The sequence below is a fragment of the Physeter macrocephalus genome, chromosome 4 (assembly GCF_002837175.3).
Source record: "Physeter macrocephalus isolate SW-GA chromosome 4, ASM283717v5, whole genome shotgun sequence".
In the NCBI taxonomy this organism is placed as follows: domain Eukaryota; kingdom Metazoa; phylum Chordata; class Mammalia; order Artiodactyla; family Physeteridae; genus Physeter; species Physeter macrocephalus.
Genome location: NC_041217.1, coordinates 71,011,812 through 71,028,748, shown reverse-complemented (window position 1 = coordinate 71,028,748; position 16,937 = coordinate 71,011,812). Strand labels below are relative to the sequence as shown.

At 37.7% G+C, this 16,937-nt stretch overlaps 1 protein-coding gene across 1 annotated transcript in view; it reads right to left on the bottom strand.

Annotated features, from left to right (window-relative positions):
* The window catches only part of LOC102996963 (Fc receptor-like protein 5), a 101,081-nt gene that overhangs the window by 72,518 nt on the left and 11,626 nt on the right, over positions 1-16,937 (bottom strand). The window contains 6 exon segments of the mRNA XM_028488147.1: positions 10,326-10,397; positions 10,621-10,703; positions 11,925-11,952; positions 13,023-13,139; positions 13,485-13,763; positions 13,907-14,194. Coding sequence (XP_028343948.1) covers positions 10,326-10,397; positions 10,621-10,703; positions 11,925-11,952; positions 13,023-13,139; positions 13,485-13,763; positions 13,907-14,194 — 867 coding nt within the window.

Below are 16,937 nucleotides of genomic sequence, written 5' to 3'. Positions count from 1 at the left end.
TTCAATTTCCCTTCAGAGATTTTTGCTTACTCTTCTAACATGCTCTCCTAGCAACTCTTTCCCGGTTCACAAAGGTATAAGTCCCAGTCAAAAAAAAGCATTCATACATTCATTCAGGGATGGATAAATTTTATATAATTTTAAAAATGCATAGCCAAACAGGTAAGAAGGGAAATTCCCCTATCACAGATCAAAAAGGAAGTGAAAACAGAGTGTTAACCATGTAAATTACATTACTGTTCCCCTAGGAGGAGTGGGAGAGAAAATACTACACTAAATAATTTTTATGAGCTTAGCACTTAAAGTCTATGTGGAATCAGTAGACAAAATTTTGGACCTACGAAAGGCAAAAACTTGAAACTAAAACATCACAAGACTTTCTTTTTAATAAATGAGTGGTTTAGTGAGGGAAAAAGTCACCCACAAGCACAGATAGATGCCAAGTAAGCTTGTGTTTGTACAAGCTTGGGGAAAGTAGAAAGTTTCCTCTGAAACAACAAAAGCTCAGGACTGTGCCATGCTCCTGTGTGTGCCCTGGGAAATCCCAAATAAAGAATTATTTAAAAAATTGGTCCTGGGCCAGTGACCACCCAGGGCTTAGAAGAAGTAAATACAAAATGGCTTTTGAGGGACACAGTCAGAAACCCAGGTCACATGGAATTCCTACACTGCACAAAAAGCTTCTTAATCTAAAATCACAAAACCCATCAACTTATGAAGAATAAGATTCAAAATATACAATAAATACAGGCTTTAAATACCTAAAACTTCAGAAGAACTATCTAAGAATTACAGTATATTAAATGTATTTAAACTATTTTAAGGTTGTTAAAATAATAAAGTACAGTTGACTCTTGAATAACACAGGTGTTAGGGGTTCCAACTCTCCATGCAATCTAAAATCCATATATAACTTTCCAGTTGGTCCTCCATATCTGTAGTTCTGCATCTGCAGATTCAACCAATTATGAATCATGTAGTAGTACATGTATTGGAAAAAAAAGATATATAAGTGGAACCACACAGTTTAAACCCATGTTGTTCAAGAATCAACTGTATTAAGCCCATAACAGTAAAATACTATAAATAATAAAAAGACAAATTTGAAAAGTTATAAAAATAATATTTTTGAAAACTTAATGTGTGCCAAGTATACTTTTAAGCATTTTAAACAAATGATTTTACATAATTAGCAAAACAACATCATATATTAGATACAATTGCTATCCCAATTTTAAGCATGAAAAACACACAGAGGTTAATTAACTTGTCCCAAACTGCAGGACTAGTAAATGGTGAGGCCAAAATGTAAATCCAGACAACTCTTCAGAAACCATGCTATAAAATTTTGCTACTTTTGCTACTAATATCTCTGAGAAGAAAAAAAAAATGTAGTCATTGAAATAAGAAAGAAATAGGTTAAACTGATATAGTTGAAGAAACAATTAGTAAACTGAAAGATAGAGGTTAAGAAATTGCCCAGAATGCAACAGGGTTAATAAAGAAATGAAAAATTGGAAGACTAATTAAGAGTCATGAGAATAAAGTCAGAAGGTCCAGAAAACTTCTAATATGAATTTCTGAAGGATAGAATTAAAACAATGATGAGGCAATATAATAACAGAGATAATAATTAAGTATTTTCTAAATTTGAAGAAAGCCATGAACCTTCAGGTTTAAGAAACATTTATCCCAAGCAAAATAAATTCATATTTAGACACAGCAGAGTGAAACTACATAAGACCAAAGATAGAGAGACTTAAAAGTAACCAGTGAGAAAAGACAGATTAACTACAAAGAAACAACAATTCAACTGAGAGAAATTTTCTCAAAGGCAACAATAGAAGCAGGAAGACCATGGAATAAAGTATTAAAACTATTGAGAGCAAATCTGAACTATCAGTCTTAAATTCTGCTTTTGCACCTTCTGGACAAATGAACTCACAGATTGTAGCAAAAAGAACTAGAAAGTAAAAGTTCATAAAGAAAGAAATTGGACCACAGTGACATTATCATCATAGCAGAATAAGAATTTTCTTCTGTCTTTCCTCCAGGACCACCAGTTTAGACAATCACCAAAGAATAAAAGAGTCTTGGGGAAATCCAGGAGTCCAGCAGAGAATTTCTGACACACTCTCAGAGCAAAAAACTCAGATATTGGATAGATTGAAGGGGAATATTGAGGTGTGCTGTGTGACTGAGTGGTGGGGAGCAACTGGGAAAGTGGCAGATAGGGCTCTCAGAGGGGACCAGAGGGACATGAGTGCTACTAACTGCATCACAGAATCCATCAGGATGTCTACCTGTGAACCACAGGGGATGCCTCACCTGCAGATCCCTCCAACTGGCCCACGGGCACCAATAGCACTCCACAGGCCTCACTCACACATTCCCCCACTGCAGGAATGGTTCTTTATGTATGTTCCCAATAGCTGCAAGAATCAGCCTTTGAAGATGGCTAGTGAGCACACACAGAAAGCTGAACCAGCTCTGTGGACTTGGGAGAAATGACACAACTTAAGCATTCAGGACCACCCTAGAGAAAGCAAAAAGGAGTCTGGCAGCACCTGGCTTGTCAGATCAAGAGAAGGCATACAAGCTTAAGGATTCTCTTACAAGAGAGAACATGAAATGTGGATCAGGTGCACCCATAGAAAAGTTCTAAGAAAGCCTTAGAATTCCTAGCAGGGCTGACAGAAAGTATTTTTCTACCAAAGTAAGCCAGTAAAGACTGGAGAAGGAGACTGCTTCCTCAAATGTGAAGACAGCAATGCAAGACCCCAAGAGATATAAAAAATAAAGGAAATATAATACTACAAAAGGAATACAATCATTTTTTCAATAACCAGCTCCAAAGAAATATGGATCTGTGATTTATGCAATAAAAAATTCAAAATAACTATGCTAAGGAAGTTCAGTGAACTATAAGACAACACAGAAAGACAATTCAATGAATTCAGGAAAATAATATATGAGCAAAATGCAAAATTTAACATAGAGACAGAAATCTTTAAAAAGAACCAAACAGAAATCCTGGTGCTGAAGAATACAATAAATGAAATAAATGCAACAGAGAGCATCAATAATTGACTAGATCAAGCAGAAGAATCTGTGAAGTATAGAAGGCACATCCTTTGAAATTATCTAATTAGAGGAGAATAAAGAAGAAAAGAATGAAAAAGAGTGAAGAAATGCTATGTGAACTATGAACTACCATTAAGAGAAATAATCTATTCATTATTGGAATACCCAAAGAAGAAAAGGAGAATGGGGCAAAAAGCTCATTTAAAGTAATAATAGCTGAGAACATCCCAAATCTGGGGAGAGATTTGGACATCCAGTTCATAAAGCTAATAGGCCACCCAAAACTTCAACCCCAAACAATCTTTTCCAAAACACATGATAATAAAATTGTCTAAGAGCAAAGACAAAAAAAGAATTATTTAAATAGCAAAAAAAAAAAGTCTCATACATAGGAACACCCATAATATTATCAAAGTTTGCAGGCTAGAAGAAAGTGGGATGATATATTCAAAATACTGAAAAAAATAAAACCAACTTAGAAAACTACTGGGAAAAGTTGTCCTTCAGATACAAAGGTGAGATAAAGACTTTACCAACAAACAAAAGCTGAAGGAGCTCATCATCCACTAGACCTGCCTTATAAGAAATGCTGAAAGAAGTTCTTTAAGTTGAAGTGAAAGGATGCTAATTAAGAACATAAAAGCATATGAAGACATAGAACACATTGGTAAGGGTAAATATATAGTCAAATTCAGAATACTGTAATACAACGATATGGTGACGTGTTAGTAACTTAACTCTAGAATAAAGTTTAAAGGACAAAAGCATAAAATAAATATGATGATAATAATTTGTTAATAGCTACACAATACAAAAAGTGGTAAATTGTGACATCATAAACATAATGTGGAAGGAGTAAAAGGGTAGAAGTTTTGTATGCAATTGATATTAACTTGTTATCAGCATAAAATGGACTGTAATATCTATAAGATATTTTATGTAAGCCTCATAGCAACAACAAAACAAAAGCCTACAGTAGATACACAGAAGATAAAAAGAAAATCTAAGCATACCACTATGAATAATCATCAACTCAGAAAGGAAAACAATGAGAGGAAGAAAAGAATATGAAGCTACAAAAAGGCAGAAAATAATGAATAAGATGGCATTAGTAAGTTCTTACATATCAATAATTATTTAAATGTAAATTAATTCAATTCTTCAATCAAAAGTTTGAGTGGATAATAAAACAAGGCTCAACTATATATGCTCACAATAGAAGCATGTGACCTATAAGGACACACATAGGATCAAAATGAAGGAATGAAAAAAATATTCTGAGTAAATGAAACCAAAAGAGAGAAGCTATATTTATATCAGACAAAACAGACTTTAAGTCAAAAGCTATAACATGAGACAAAGAAGGTCATTATATAATCTAAAAGGGGTCAATTTATCAAGATATAACAATTGTAAATATCTATGTACCCAACATTGGAATGCCAAAATATATAAAGCAAATACTAACAGAACTAAAGGAGAAATAAGCACCAACACAATAATAGTTGGGGGCTTAACTATCCCATTTCTACAGTGGATAGATCATCCAGAGAATCAATAGGGAAACAGTGAATTGGAACAACACTACAGACCTAATAGACCTAACACTCATATATAGAACATTCCACCCAACAGCAACAGAATACACATAGTTATCAAGTACACATAGAACATTTCCTAGGCTAGATAATATGTTAGGCCACAATACAAGTCTCAACAAATTTAAGGAGAAATAAATTATATCAAGTATTTTTTTTCTTACCATAATGGTATGAAACTAGAAATCAATAACAGGAGGAAAGCTGGAAATTTTACAAATAAATGGAAATTAAACAACACACTTCTGAACAACAAATGGATCAAAGAAGAAAGCAAAAGGGAAGTCAAAAAATATCTTTAGACAAAATAAAATAAAAACATAACACACCATTACTTGAGAATGCAGCAAAAACAGTCTAATGAGGAAAGTTTATGGCTATAAAAGCCTACATTTAAAATAACATAAAAGAAAGACCTCATGTGAACAACCTAGCATTTTACCTCAAGGAACTGGAAAAACAAGAAAAAACTAAGCTCAAAGTTAGAAGAAGTAAGGAAATAATAAAGATTAAGCAAAGATAAATGAAATAGAGAATAGGAAAACAGTAGAAGAGAATAAGAAAACTAGAGCTGGTTCTTTGAAAAGATAAACAAAATTGACAAATCTGTAGTTAGATTAAACAAGAAAAAGATGACTCAAATAAATAAAATTGTAAGTGAAAAAAGGAGACATTACAATTAATACTACAGAAATACAAGGGATCATAGGAAACTACTATAAACAATTATATTCTGACAAATTGGACAACACAGAAAAAATGAATAAAATCCTAGAAACATTCAACCTATGAAGACTGAATCATGAAGGAATAGAAAATCTGGAGAGATCAGTAATAAATAGGACATTGAATCAGTAATCAAAAACTTCCCCAGGGCTTCCCTGGTGGTGCAGTGGTTGAGAGTCCGCCTGTCAATGCAGGGCACATGGGTTCATGCCCCGGTCCGGGAAGATCCCACATGCCACGGAGCAGCTAGGCCCGTGAGCCATGGCCTCTGAGCCTGCTTGTCCGGAGCCTGTGTTCCGCAACGGGAGAGGCCACAACAGTGAAAGGCCCGCGTACCGCAAAAAAAACCAAACAACAAAAAAACACTTCCCCAAAAAGAAAAGCCCATCACTGTATAGTTTCACAGGTTGATTCTAGAAAGCATTTAAAGAGGAATTAAAGCCAATTCTTCTCAAGCTGTTCAAAAAATGGAAGAGAAGTAAACATGTACAAAAACATTTTATGAGGCCGTAATTACCCAGTTACCAAAGCAAAACAAGGACACTACAAGAAAGAAAAGAAAAAAAAAAAACACCTACAGGCCAATATCCCTGATGAATATAGATGCAAAAAAAAAAAATCCACAAAATACTAGCAAATTGAATTCACCCACACATTAAAAAGATCAAATATCATGATCAAGTGAAATTAATTCCTGGGATACAAAGATGGCTCAACATATGCAAATAAACAACTGTAATATATCAATTTAATAGATTAAAAATTAAAACTATAAGATCATCTCAATAGATGCAGAAAAGGCATTTGACAAAACCTTTCATGATAAAAAAAACTTTCTAAATTGAATATAGAAGGAATGTACCTCCATATAATAAAAGCCATATATGACAAATCCACAGCTAATATCATACTCAAAGGTGAAAAGCTGAAAACTTTTCTTCTAACATCAGGAACAAGCAAGAGTGGTCATTCTCACCACTCCTATTCAACATAATACTGGAAGCCCTAGCCAAAGCAATTACACAAGAAAAAGAAATAAAAGGTATCCAAATCAGAAAGGAAGAAATAAAATTTTGTATGTGGATGACATGATTTATATATAGAAAACCCTAAAGACTCCACCAAAAATCTTCTGGAAGTAATAAAATACAGTTAAATTTCAAGATAAAAATAAACACACAAAAAATCAGTTGCATTTCTACACATTAACAACAAATTATCTGAAAAGAAATAAAGAAGACAACTCCATGTATTATAGCATCAAAAACAATAAAATACTTAGGAATAAATTTAACCAAGGGGGTGAAAGGTCTGTATGTTTAAAAGTATAAGACCTTGATGTAAGACATAGAAGAAGACACAGATAAATGGAAAGATATCCCTTGTTCATGGATTGAAAGAATTAATATTGTTAAAGTGTCCATACTACCCGAAGCCATCTATACATTTAATGCAATCCTTATCAATATCCCAATGACATTTTTTCACAGAAATATAACAAAGAATTCTAAAATTTGTTTGGTGCTACAAGAGTCCCCAAATAACCAAAGCAATATTGAGAAAGAAGAACAAAGCTGGAGACATCACACTTCCTGGTTTCAAACTATATTGCAAAGCTATCATAATAAAAACAGTATGGTATTGGTATAAAAACAGACACATAGACAAATGAAACAGAATTGAGAGCCCATAAATAAACTCATGCATATATGGTCAATTAATAATTGACAAGAGACCCAAGAATATTCAGTGGAGAAGGGATAGTTTCTTCAATAAATGATGTTGGGAAAACTGGATATTCATATTAAAATAATGAAACTGAACTCCTATCTTACACTACTCACAAAAACAAGACAAAAACAAACACATATATACAAAGAACAGATTAGCAGTTTCCAGAGGAAAAGAGGGTGGGGGGAGAGCAAAGTGGGTAAAGGGAGCCAACTATATGGTAATGGACTGAAACTAAACTTTTGGTGTTAAGCACACTGTAGTGTAAATGGAAGTCAAATTATAATACACACATAAAATTTATATAATGTTATAAACCAACATTACCTCAATTTAAAAAAGAGAAAAATAGAAGAAACACAAATGAGGAAAAAAATGAATAAAAAGAATTTGATAACTGGAAAATAAAGAAAAACATGGTTAAAATGGTAAATTTTATGTTATTTATATTTTAACAAAATAAAAAAAGAAAAAATATATTATGATTTAACATATAACGGATACTACACAGCTTTTAAAATAGTACAATAATCTACATACAGACTTTAAAATATTTCATGATATTTTATTAAATAGGTATGTTTCTAAATATCTATATATTCACATGTATGTAGAAGTGTTTCTACAGAAAAATAGAAAAATATCTGCAGAGCTAAGATTTTAACAATGCAAAGCTTTTAACAATGGGTACCACTTGTGGTAAATTATAGGGAAGACTTTAACTTTTACATTATGTACTTTTAAAATGTTTTAATTTATGTGTTAGCTTATGATTGCTTTAAAATTAAAATACAGACTTCAAACCATATTATCACGTTTTCAAAAAGTTTGTGAATTAAGGAAGAAAATATATTCCTAAAGCTTTTAGAGGTTGCAACAAATACAGAACTTTGGATGTAGTGAAACCTACTGAGATTATATCTCCTTATAAATATGGGGATGTCTAGATTGGCACCTAGATTGGCCTGACATACAAAATATGTCATTAAAATTTAGTGTAACCGCAATGGTATTTTATGTAACTTTGCTTTAATTTTAGTTTGGTAACAGTGACACCCAAATTCACTGAGTCACATATTTTATGTAGAAAAAGGATGATTAACGTAAGGGGCAGGGCTGGAGCTCTGTACTGTCTAAGCAGAGAAAGCACTTGGACAAAAAATTATGGACACATCTTTCTGTATGGAGCAGTCCCACAAAATCACTAACCTTGGGTTCATGCTTTCTAAGCTTCATTGTCCCTCTACCCCATGACCTCAAGTTCTTTTATTCCTGTCCTGTTTCCTCTTGTAAAAAGAACTCAGAGCAGAGTTTGACCTGTACCTGAAAGAACCAATAGGAATCCAGTTCTAGGAACAAAGTTCTTCCCACTCCTGAGTTCATGTTGTTTCTCCTGGGTGATCTCTTCAAAGCTTGAGCCAACTTCACTTCACAGTAGATGCAGGAATAATCTCATGGAGGAAAGCACCTGGGTGAGGTGTACTGGAATGCTGATTCTCCCAGGATCTCTAAAGGACATATTAGTTCGGAGGTATGGGGTCATGCATGGTTTCCCAAGAGCAGAATCTTCTATAACTTTACATAGCATCTTCATAGTCCACATCTGTAAGATCCGCCTTCTTCAGCCTAAAATAGATGGCTGAGGAGTTCTAAAAGCAAAGGTACATGGATAGAACCTGAGCAGGGAAGACAAGTCGAACATATTTTCCACAGGTCCTCTTCCCCAGTCCTCTTCCAGTCAGCCTGGATGCACTCTATCATGGTGCACCACTCAAGACAAAACTTGGAGCCTCTTGGAAGACTGTGGCCCTAGGCCACCATTTTCAAAGGGCCTGTGTCCCACTGTTGGGCTACTGAGATGTTCCTGATGAGCTGCAAACTGACCCATACAAAGCCTTCTCTCATTTTTATGAGTTATTGTTAGGCTGTTCCATGGACTATAATTTTTCAAGGATGTCAGAATTTAGTATTCATAAACTAAATTTAGCCTGTTACTGGAGTTTTTCAAGGACTTGAACTCTGTCCTGAGATATTTGGCCGCCACACCACACTAGACTCAAATACAAAGCACCTACCCTATTTGCACATGTGCAGAGTTGGAATTTATGCAATTTTCTGAAAACATTTTTGTATCATCAGTGAAGTCTTGAATTGATCAAGGTTTAGAAATTACTGATTTTTTAATGACAAAAATCACTTAGGTTAGCTTTATTCAATATTAATTTAGTTTTTGACATGTTGTTTGTTTAACCTTATAGCACAAAATGATGTATGTATGGTTCAACAGTATTTCAGGATAAAGATTTTCAAATCTATAGAATTTTTAGACTAAGCATGCACTACAGTTTAGCCACAAACATTCCATATGTCCATTGCTAAAAAAGTATATGTGAGCCTCTAAAATTACCTTGTACAATGACACTTTACTGTTATAATCAAATGTTTTTATCCCTGTGGTGTGGGGAGATAAGGTAGGAGATAGACCATGAGATATCTTGTTTTTCCTAAGTGGCCATAATTTTAAAAATTTGAGAACATGTCCCCAGAAGAAAGAGCATGGAGGAAAGAACAGGGATTCTAACTCACCTTATCCCCAGTATGCATCCCAGTGTGTTCTTCTGTGGAGAAAAACATATGTGAGATTCCATTTAAAGTCCTTCATTAAATTAGTATTAATAAAGTCTTCTTTCTCTCCTGTCTATTTCCCATGGACTTACTTCCATTAATATTTTCTGTCTCGCTTTTCTGCCTATCACAAATATGACTCCTTACTCTACAGAGGAAAACTAGCACCTGGGGGGAGTGAGGGTCTGCCAGCCCCTCCTGGCATTTGTACCTCTCAGCATTTCTGTGCCCACCAAGTATGGGATGGGACAACAGCCACAGCTAGGCAGCTGTATTGGGGTGCTACAGGGAGTACATAGCTGGTACCGTCTCCAATGCTGCCATCTGACTGGGGAGTGAGATATACAGGAGGCCAAGTTAGCATCAGCACCGGCATCTACTCAAGACAGCTTCCAGACCAAAGACCAATCTTCATATAAGGCACAGCAATGTTCATAGTCAGCTCCAAGAGAAGAAGCAGCGCCAAAGAACAGAGCCATGTCACCATACACGGTCACTGATTATCCTCCCGGTTCCAGGAAAGACAAAGGTCAGAGACAAATTCACTCCATCATGTCTCACCTGCTGCTGGTTGCTGTTCCTGCTGCACACAGTACACCAAAGAATAAACCTCATCCCCACTTACAACATTCACTGAAAGAGAAAAAAGGAGGCATCGTGACATGACACAGTCCCTTCCTGCCATTTAACTCACTCCATACCTACCACCTATCACAGCCATGAAGATAGATGAGTCATTCATTTGTAGAGGTGGCTGGGACACAGCAGGGTCAGATTTGGTTAATAGACATCACCTTATTGCTTCTTCCCCAGCTTGCTCTGCCTACTTTGGCCCAGGTCATTTGGGAAGCCTCACCATTTTCATAGTCAGGGTGTAGTTGCTCTGGGGCTTGTGAGTTGAGGTAGGTGGATTCTTGGGATACAGGGCTGGGAAGGCTCCTGCAAACACAGAAACACATGCTATCAATCTGGGATAGCATCCTAGATGTACCAGACATAACTATCTGGGATTATGAGTAAAACACTGAAGGCGAGAAGCCTGTTACAAAATGTCCTGAATAGAATGTTAATTTATAGGGAAATCAGCAATCAGCACAGCTGTCTGGTACAAGCCACAGCTCTATACTTGCACTGAGCAGGGCACTGCAGAGTATCACTGGAGTATATATTCCACAAGTGTGAGGTTCTTATTTGACAGCTTACTGTGGTATTGCCCACACCCAGAATAGTGCCATTCACATCATAAGTGCTCGGTAAATATTGAATGAAAAAATATTGATTCACCCCAGATGGAAACCGGTTGCTAGGCAGAACATGCAGCTTGAGGAAGGGAAAGAAGAAAATGCTCTTGCATGTGCATGTGTCACTGAAAAAGTGCTATCCTGATTTGGATAAAAAATCTGTTTTTTGTTGGCAAAAATAATAACACAGTATAAAATGTATCAACTAAACACTGATATCCCCAGATGGAAGTATTTTAAAAATCTTTTCCTCTTCTAACCAACAAGGGCCTATCGTATAGCACAGGGAACAATACTCAATATTTTGTAATAACCTATAAGGGAAAAGAATCTGAAGAAGAATATATAACTAAATCATTGTGCTGTACACTGAAACTAACATGGCATTGTAAATCAACTATACTTCAATAAAATAAAATCTAAAATAAATTTTAAAAAATCTTTTCCTCTTCTAATCTTCTAAGGAACTTCATCAACAATTTTTCAGTATGTTTATTACTTATTCTCTGGCCTGCATTATGGAAATGTGTGTATATCTTAACTACTCTAGGATACTTAAAACTCTCAAGATCTCTCCATATTTTCATGCTTTCTAGCACTCAACAAAATGACTTACAGACTCTCAGATATTGGTTGATTGAATAAACGCATGAAACTGGTCAATATAATAGAACTGTCTTATTCTGCAGATTTAGTGAAGGAGACAAATTAGGAAAAATGATGAAAGGATTTAAATTAATTAGTTAATATATAAAAGAAGAGGAATAGCAAATGAAGTTATCAGTGCAAGAACTCTGGAGTAGCAGTTTTGGATATGACAAAGTATGGAAAAAATCTCATGAGAGAGAACAATTCAAAAAATTGTTTGAAATAGATTTTTCTACATTAACTGTGCACACAGAGAAAGCAGAGGTCTCACCTGAGTGGATCCCTGGCTGAACGACTTCCTGCAAGTCAAACAAATGAACATACATGTCAATGAGGGAACTCTCTTTCTCAGTGTTTTCATACAGCCCTTGTGCAGGGAATGTGCCTTGTTCCAGGATGCCCATTGCAAGATGTCACTGTGTGCTCAGAGGACATCCTGGCAATTATTTGGGCAGATCCTTCATATTGCAGATGAAGAGATTTAGGTCCAGAATAATTAAGCGAGCTTCCCAAAGACAGTTAATACCATAATTGGACTTGAGCCCAAGGCTCTGTACCCGCACACCTATAACATTTTTTGGTTTTGGTTTTAAAACCATACGACCTAATCCTATCATGACAAAAGGCACTGCTGTAGACACAGTATAGTTGGGGTGACGTCTCTAAAGATGCCCAAGAAGCTTGGAATTTAAGTAAGAATCTCATATTGTTCTCTCTTGCCCCATTTCCAACTTGCTCAATGGAGAACAGGAAACCAAGATTAAACATACAAATAAATAGGTAATAATCAATGCTAATAACATGTGAAGTTACTGGTACTCTGAGGAAGAATAATAGAAGAGAATTGTAAGCTGTGTGGTCAGCTGAAGCCTCTTGGAGAAAATGACATTTAAGCTGAAAAGTGAGAAACGCTCAGCAAAAAGCATATGTGTGGATGTGTGGGTAAATATTTCAGGGAGAAGAAAAACCATGTGACAATATTCTAAGGCAAATAAGAATTAGTGCAATGACTTTACCTGGGAGATTGTCAGTATAGCTGGAACTGCTAACTGTATTTCTCTTCTAAGTTGCTGATTAGTTATTTTAAATAGTTACATTTTTGTATAAAAATTAAACCACAGAAGTACAAGGTATCAGTTTAACCTCAATTGATAATATGTGGGGATGAAGGGCTTTACTAAAAACTTTCACTACTTTAATAGGTGCCATTCCATGTGCTGGGGCAGTGGGGGTGGCTATGAGCAGATCTATAGGCAAGGTGGCTAATGGGATATATTCATCCTTATTAGTATATATGTCACAAATCTTGCCTTATTTCAGTGAAAACAAAGGTCACAGTAACAAAACACCAATCTCTATAAATACAAACCTATTTTTCTCTTGAGCCAGCAGCAAAATAATAGGGCCATAGTGGTGGGACCAGAGATGCCAAGCAGCACCTCCATGACTCCTGAAGTAAGAACTTCTTTTCTGTCCTCCACAGGCACTGAAGGGAGAGACCTGTACATGAGCTGCCAAGGAAAAGGGCTTGGGTTTGGAGAGCAGATATCTTGAGTGTGGGTTGAGGCAAGGTCTGCTCTTCCTGGGGGAGGTGGGGAGGTAGGACTTACTTATGCACCTAGGGACTTGCAGCTTAACACACTGATGAGAGAAGAGAGGCACCAGCTTTGATGTCCCCCATGCCCCCTCGGATATATTTCCCAGGACAGGACTACCCATAGAAGCCTCATCTTTGGTAGCACACCACCAGAAACTTTGTGGGGTCAGCAAAACTCTCCCAGAATGCTGAGAAAGAGACATTGACCGAAGTAGTCCACAGCATGAGCTATACCTATGATATTGAGTGGTACCACCTCACTGCGCTGGGCCACCAGGCCATTGTTGGCCTCACAGTAGTAGTTTCCAGAATGTTCTGCAGTCAGAGAGAGGTTGAAAGACACTCCTCCTCCAGAGGGAGCTGAGCTGCTCCCCAGGGCGACATCCTCATGATAAAACTGGTACAGGATCGGGGGAGAGCCTCTCCAGACCTCACAGTGAAGCTCCATCACGTCCCCCACCACAGCCTGGGCCCCAGGAGCCCTGAGGGTGAGGACAGGGTGAGACACTGGAACTGAGAGAGACAGTAGACTGTCAGAGGGGGTCTCTGATGATGACAGACTCACAATCCCTGCCCACAGAGTCTCAGCGCCAGTTAACTTCCTCAGGGTGTCCCAGGGGAACATGCTGGCTGAGTAGAAAGGCAGTGGAACTTACTTCTGACAGTGATGCTCACCAGCTCACTGAGCCTGGGGCCATAGCCATTGTCAGCCGCACAGTAATATCGCTCAGAGTCACTCTCCCTCACCACAGGTATCTCAAACGTCGCCGTCAGTGAACGCTGGGTCTTCGTTTCCAGGTTTAAACCCAGGGCCCCTTTGTACCAGAAGAAGGTGATATCTCCTGTGCCCCCAGTGACCAAGCAGACAAGAACCAGCTTTTCTCCCTCCATCAGGTATCCACCTGGAGGTTGTATCTCCAAGCTCACATTACTGATGGGGACTCCTACATGAACACAAGATGACACAGGAAGGTCCTGAGTAGGGAGGGTTTCAGGGACAGGGTAGGTGTGACAGTCCTGAAAGCAAAGGCTTCCGGTGAAGTCAACAGCTTATATTGTTTAAAGGTGGGGCAGGGAGCTAGTGGGCAGAGGGGGTCCTGCTGATTTGGAATTGGCATGGGTTGGGTTGATGGTGGTAGGGTAAGAAAGACACCATAATATTCCCATGGAGGCTACAGTGTCTTCTCCCTGCCTAAGACAGTGTGATTCCCAGAACCCTGATCTCTCAAACTCCCATTTTTCAAGGCACAATAGTGTAATGGTTACAAGTCTAGGTTACAAATCAAACTGCCTGGGTTTGAATGTTGGTTCCAACTCTTCTTGTGCATGCTTGATCAAATTACTTAACTTCTCTGAGACTCAATTTCCCATCTGGAAAATGGAGAAGATAATGACAGTTATCTCCTACAGTTGTGATGCTTCAGTTAAACAACATGTGGGTCAGATTGGTTCAACATGAGGGAATAGCAGGACATACACTCACTCCCTCTTGTGAGAGCACCGGGATCACAACTAACTGCTGAACAATCATTGACAGGAAGACACTGGAACTCACTAAAAAAAAATACCCACATCCACAGACAAAGGAGAAGCCACAATGAGATGGTAGGAGGGGCATAATCACAATAAAATCAAATCCCATGACACTGTGTGGGTGACTCACAAACTGGAGAACACTTATACCACAGAAGCCCACCCACCAGAGTGAAGGTTCTGAGCTCCACATCAGGCTTCCAAACCTGGGGTTCTGGCAACAAGAGGAGGAGTTCCCAGAGAATCAGACTTTCAAGACTAGTGGGATTTGATTGCAGGACTTTGACAGGACTGGGGGGAAAAGAGACTCCACTCTTGGAAGGCACACACAAAGTAGTGTGCACATCAGGACCTGGGAGAAGGAGCAGTGACCCCATAGGAAACTGAACCAGACCTATATGCTAGTGTTGGAGGCTATCTTGCAGAGGCAGGGGGTGGTTGTGGCTCACTGCGGGGACAAGGATGCTGGCAGCAGAAGGTCTGGGAAGTACTCCTTGGCATGAGCCCTCCCAGAGTCTGCCATTAGACTCACCAAAGAGCCTGTAGCCTCCAGTGCTGGGTCACCTCAGGCCAAACAACCAATGGGGAGGGAACTCAGCCCCACCCATCAGCAGACCAGTGGATTAAACTTTTACTGAGCTCTGCCCTCCAGAGCAACAACCAACTCTACCAACCACCAGTCCCTCCCATCAGGGAGCTTGCACAAGCCTCTTAGATAGCCTCATCCACCCGAGGGCAGAAGCAAGAAGAACTACAATCCTGCAGCCTGTGGACAAAAAACCACATTCACAGAAAGATAGACAAGATGAAAAGGCAGAGGGCTCTGTACCAGATGAAGGAACACGGTAAAACCTCAGAAAAACAACTAAATGAAGTGGAGATAGGCAACCTTCCAGAAAAAGAATTCAGAACAATGATAGTGAAGATGATCCAGGACCTCGGAAAAAGAATGGAGGCAAAGATCGAGAAGATGCAAGAAATGATTAACAAAGACCTAGAAGAATTAAAGAACAAACAAACAGAGATGAACAATACAATAACTGAAATGAAAAACACACTAGAAGGAATCAATAGCGGAATAACTGAGGCAGAAGAACGGATATGACCTAGAAGACAGAATGGTGGAATTCACTGCTGTGGAACAGAATAAAGACAAAAGAATGAAAAGAAATGAGACCTCTCAACAACATTTAATGCACCAAAATTCACATTATAGGGGTCCCAGAGAGAGAAAATATTTGAAGAGATTATAGGTGAAAAGTCCCCTAACGTGGGAAAGGAAATAGCCACCCATATCCAAGAAGTGCAGAGAGTCTCAGGCAGGATAAAACCAAGGAGAAACATGCTGAGACACATAGTAATCACACTGACAAAAATTAAAGACACAGAAAAATTATTAAAAGCAACAAGGGAAAAATGACAAATAACATACAAGGGAATTCCCATAAGGTTAACTGCTGACTTCACAGCAGAAACTCTGCAAGCCAGAAGGGAGTGACACAATATATTTAAAGTGATGAAAGAGAAGAACCCACAACCAAGATTACTTTACCCAGCAAGGATCTCATTCAGATTCGACAGAGAAATCAAAAGCTTTACAGACAAGACAGACCTAAGAGAATTCAGCACCATCAAACCAGCTAAAGGAACTTATCCTTTAGGAACTAATGCTAAATGAATTTCTCTAAGTGGGAAACACAAGAGAATAAAAGGACCTACAAAAACAAACACAAAACAATTAAGAAAATGGTAATAGGAATATACATATCAATAATTACCTTAAATGTAAATGGATTAAATGCTCCAACCAAAAGACACAGGCTCGCTGAACGGATACAAAAGCAAGACCCATGTATATGCTGTCTACAAGAGACCCACTTCAGACCTAGGCACACATACAGACTGAAAGTGAGAGGATAGATAAAGATATTCCATGCAAATGGAAATCAAAAGAAAGCTGGAACAGCAATACTCATATCAGATAAAATACACTTTAAAATAAAGAATGTTACAAGAGACAAGGAAGGACACTACATATGATCAAAGGATCAATCCAAGAAGAAGATATAACAATTATAACTATATATGCACTCAACATAGGAGCACCTCAATACATAAGGCAACTGCTAACAGCTATAAAATAGGAAATCGGCA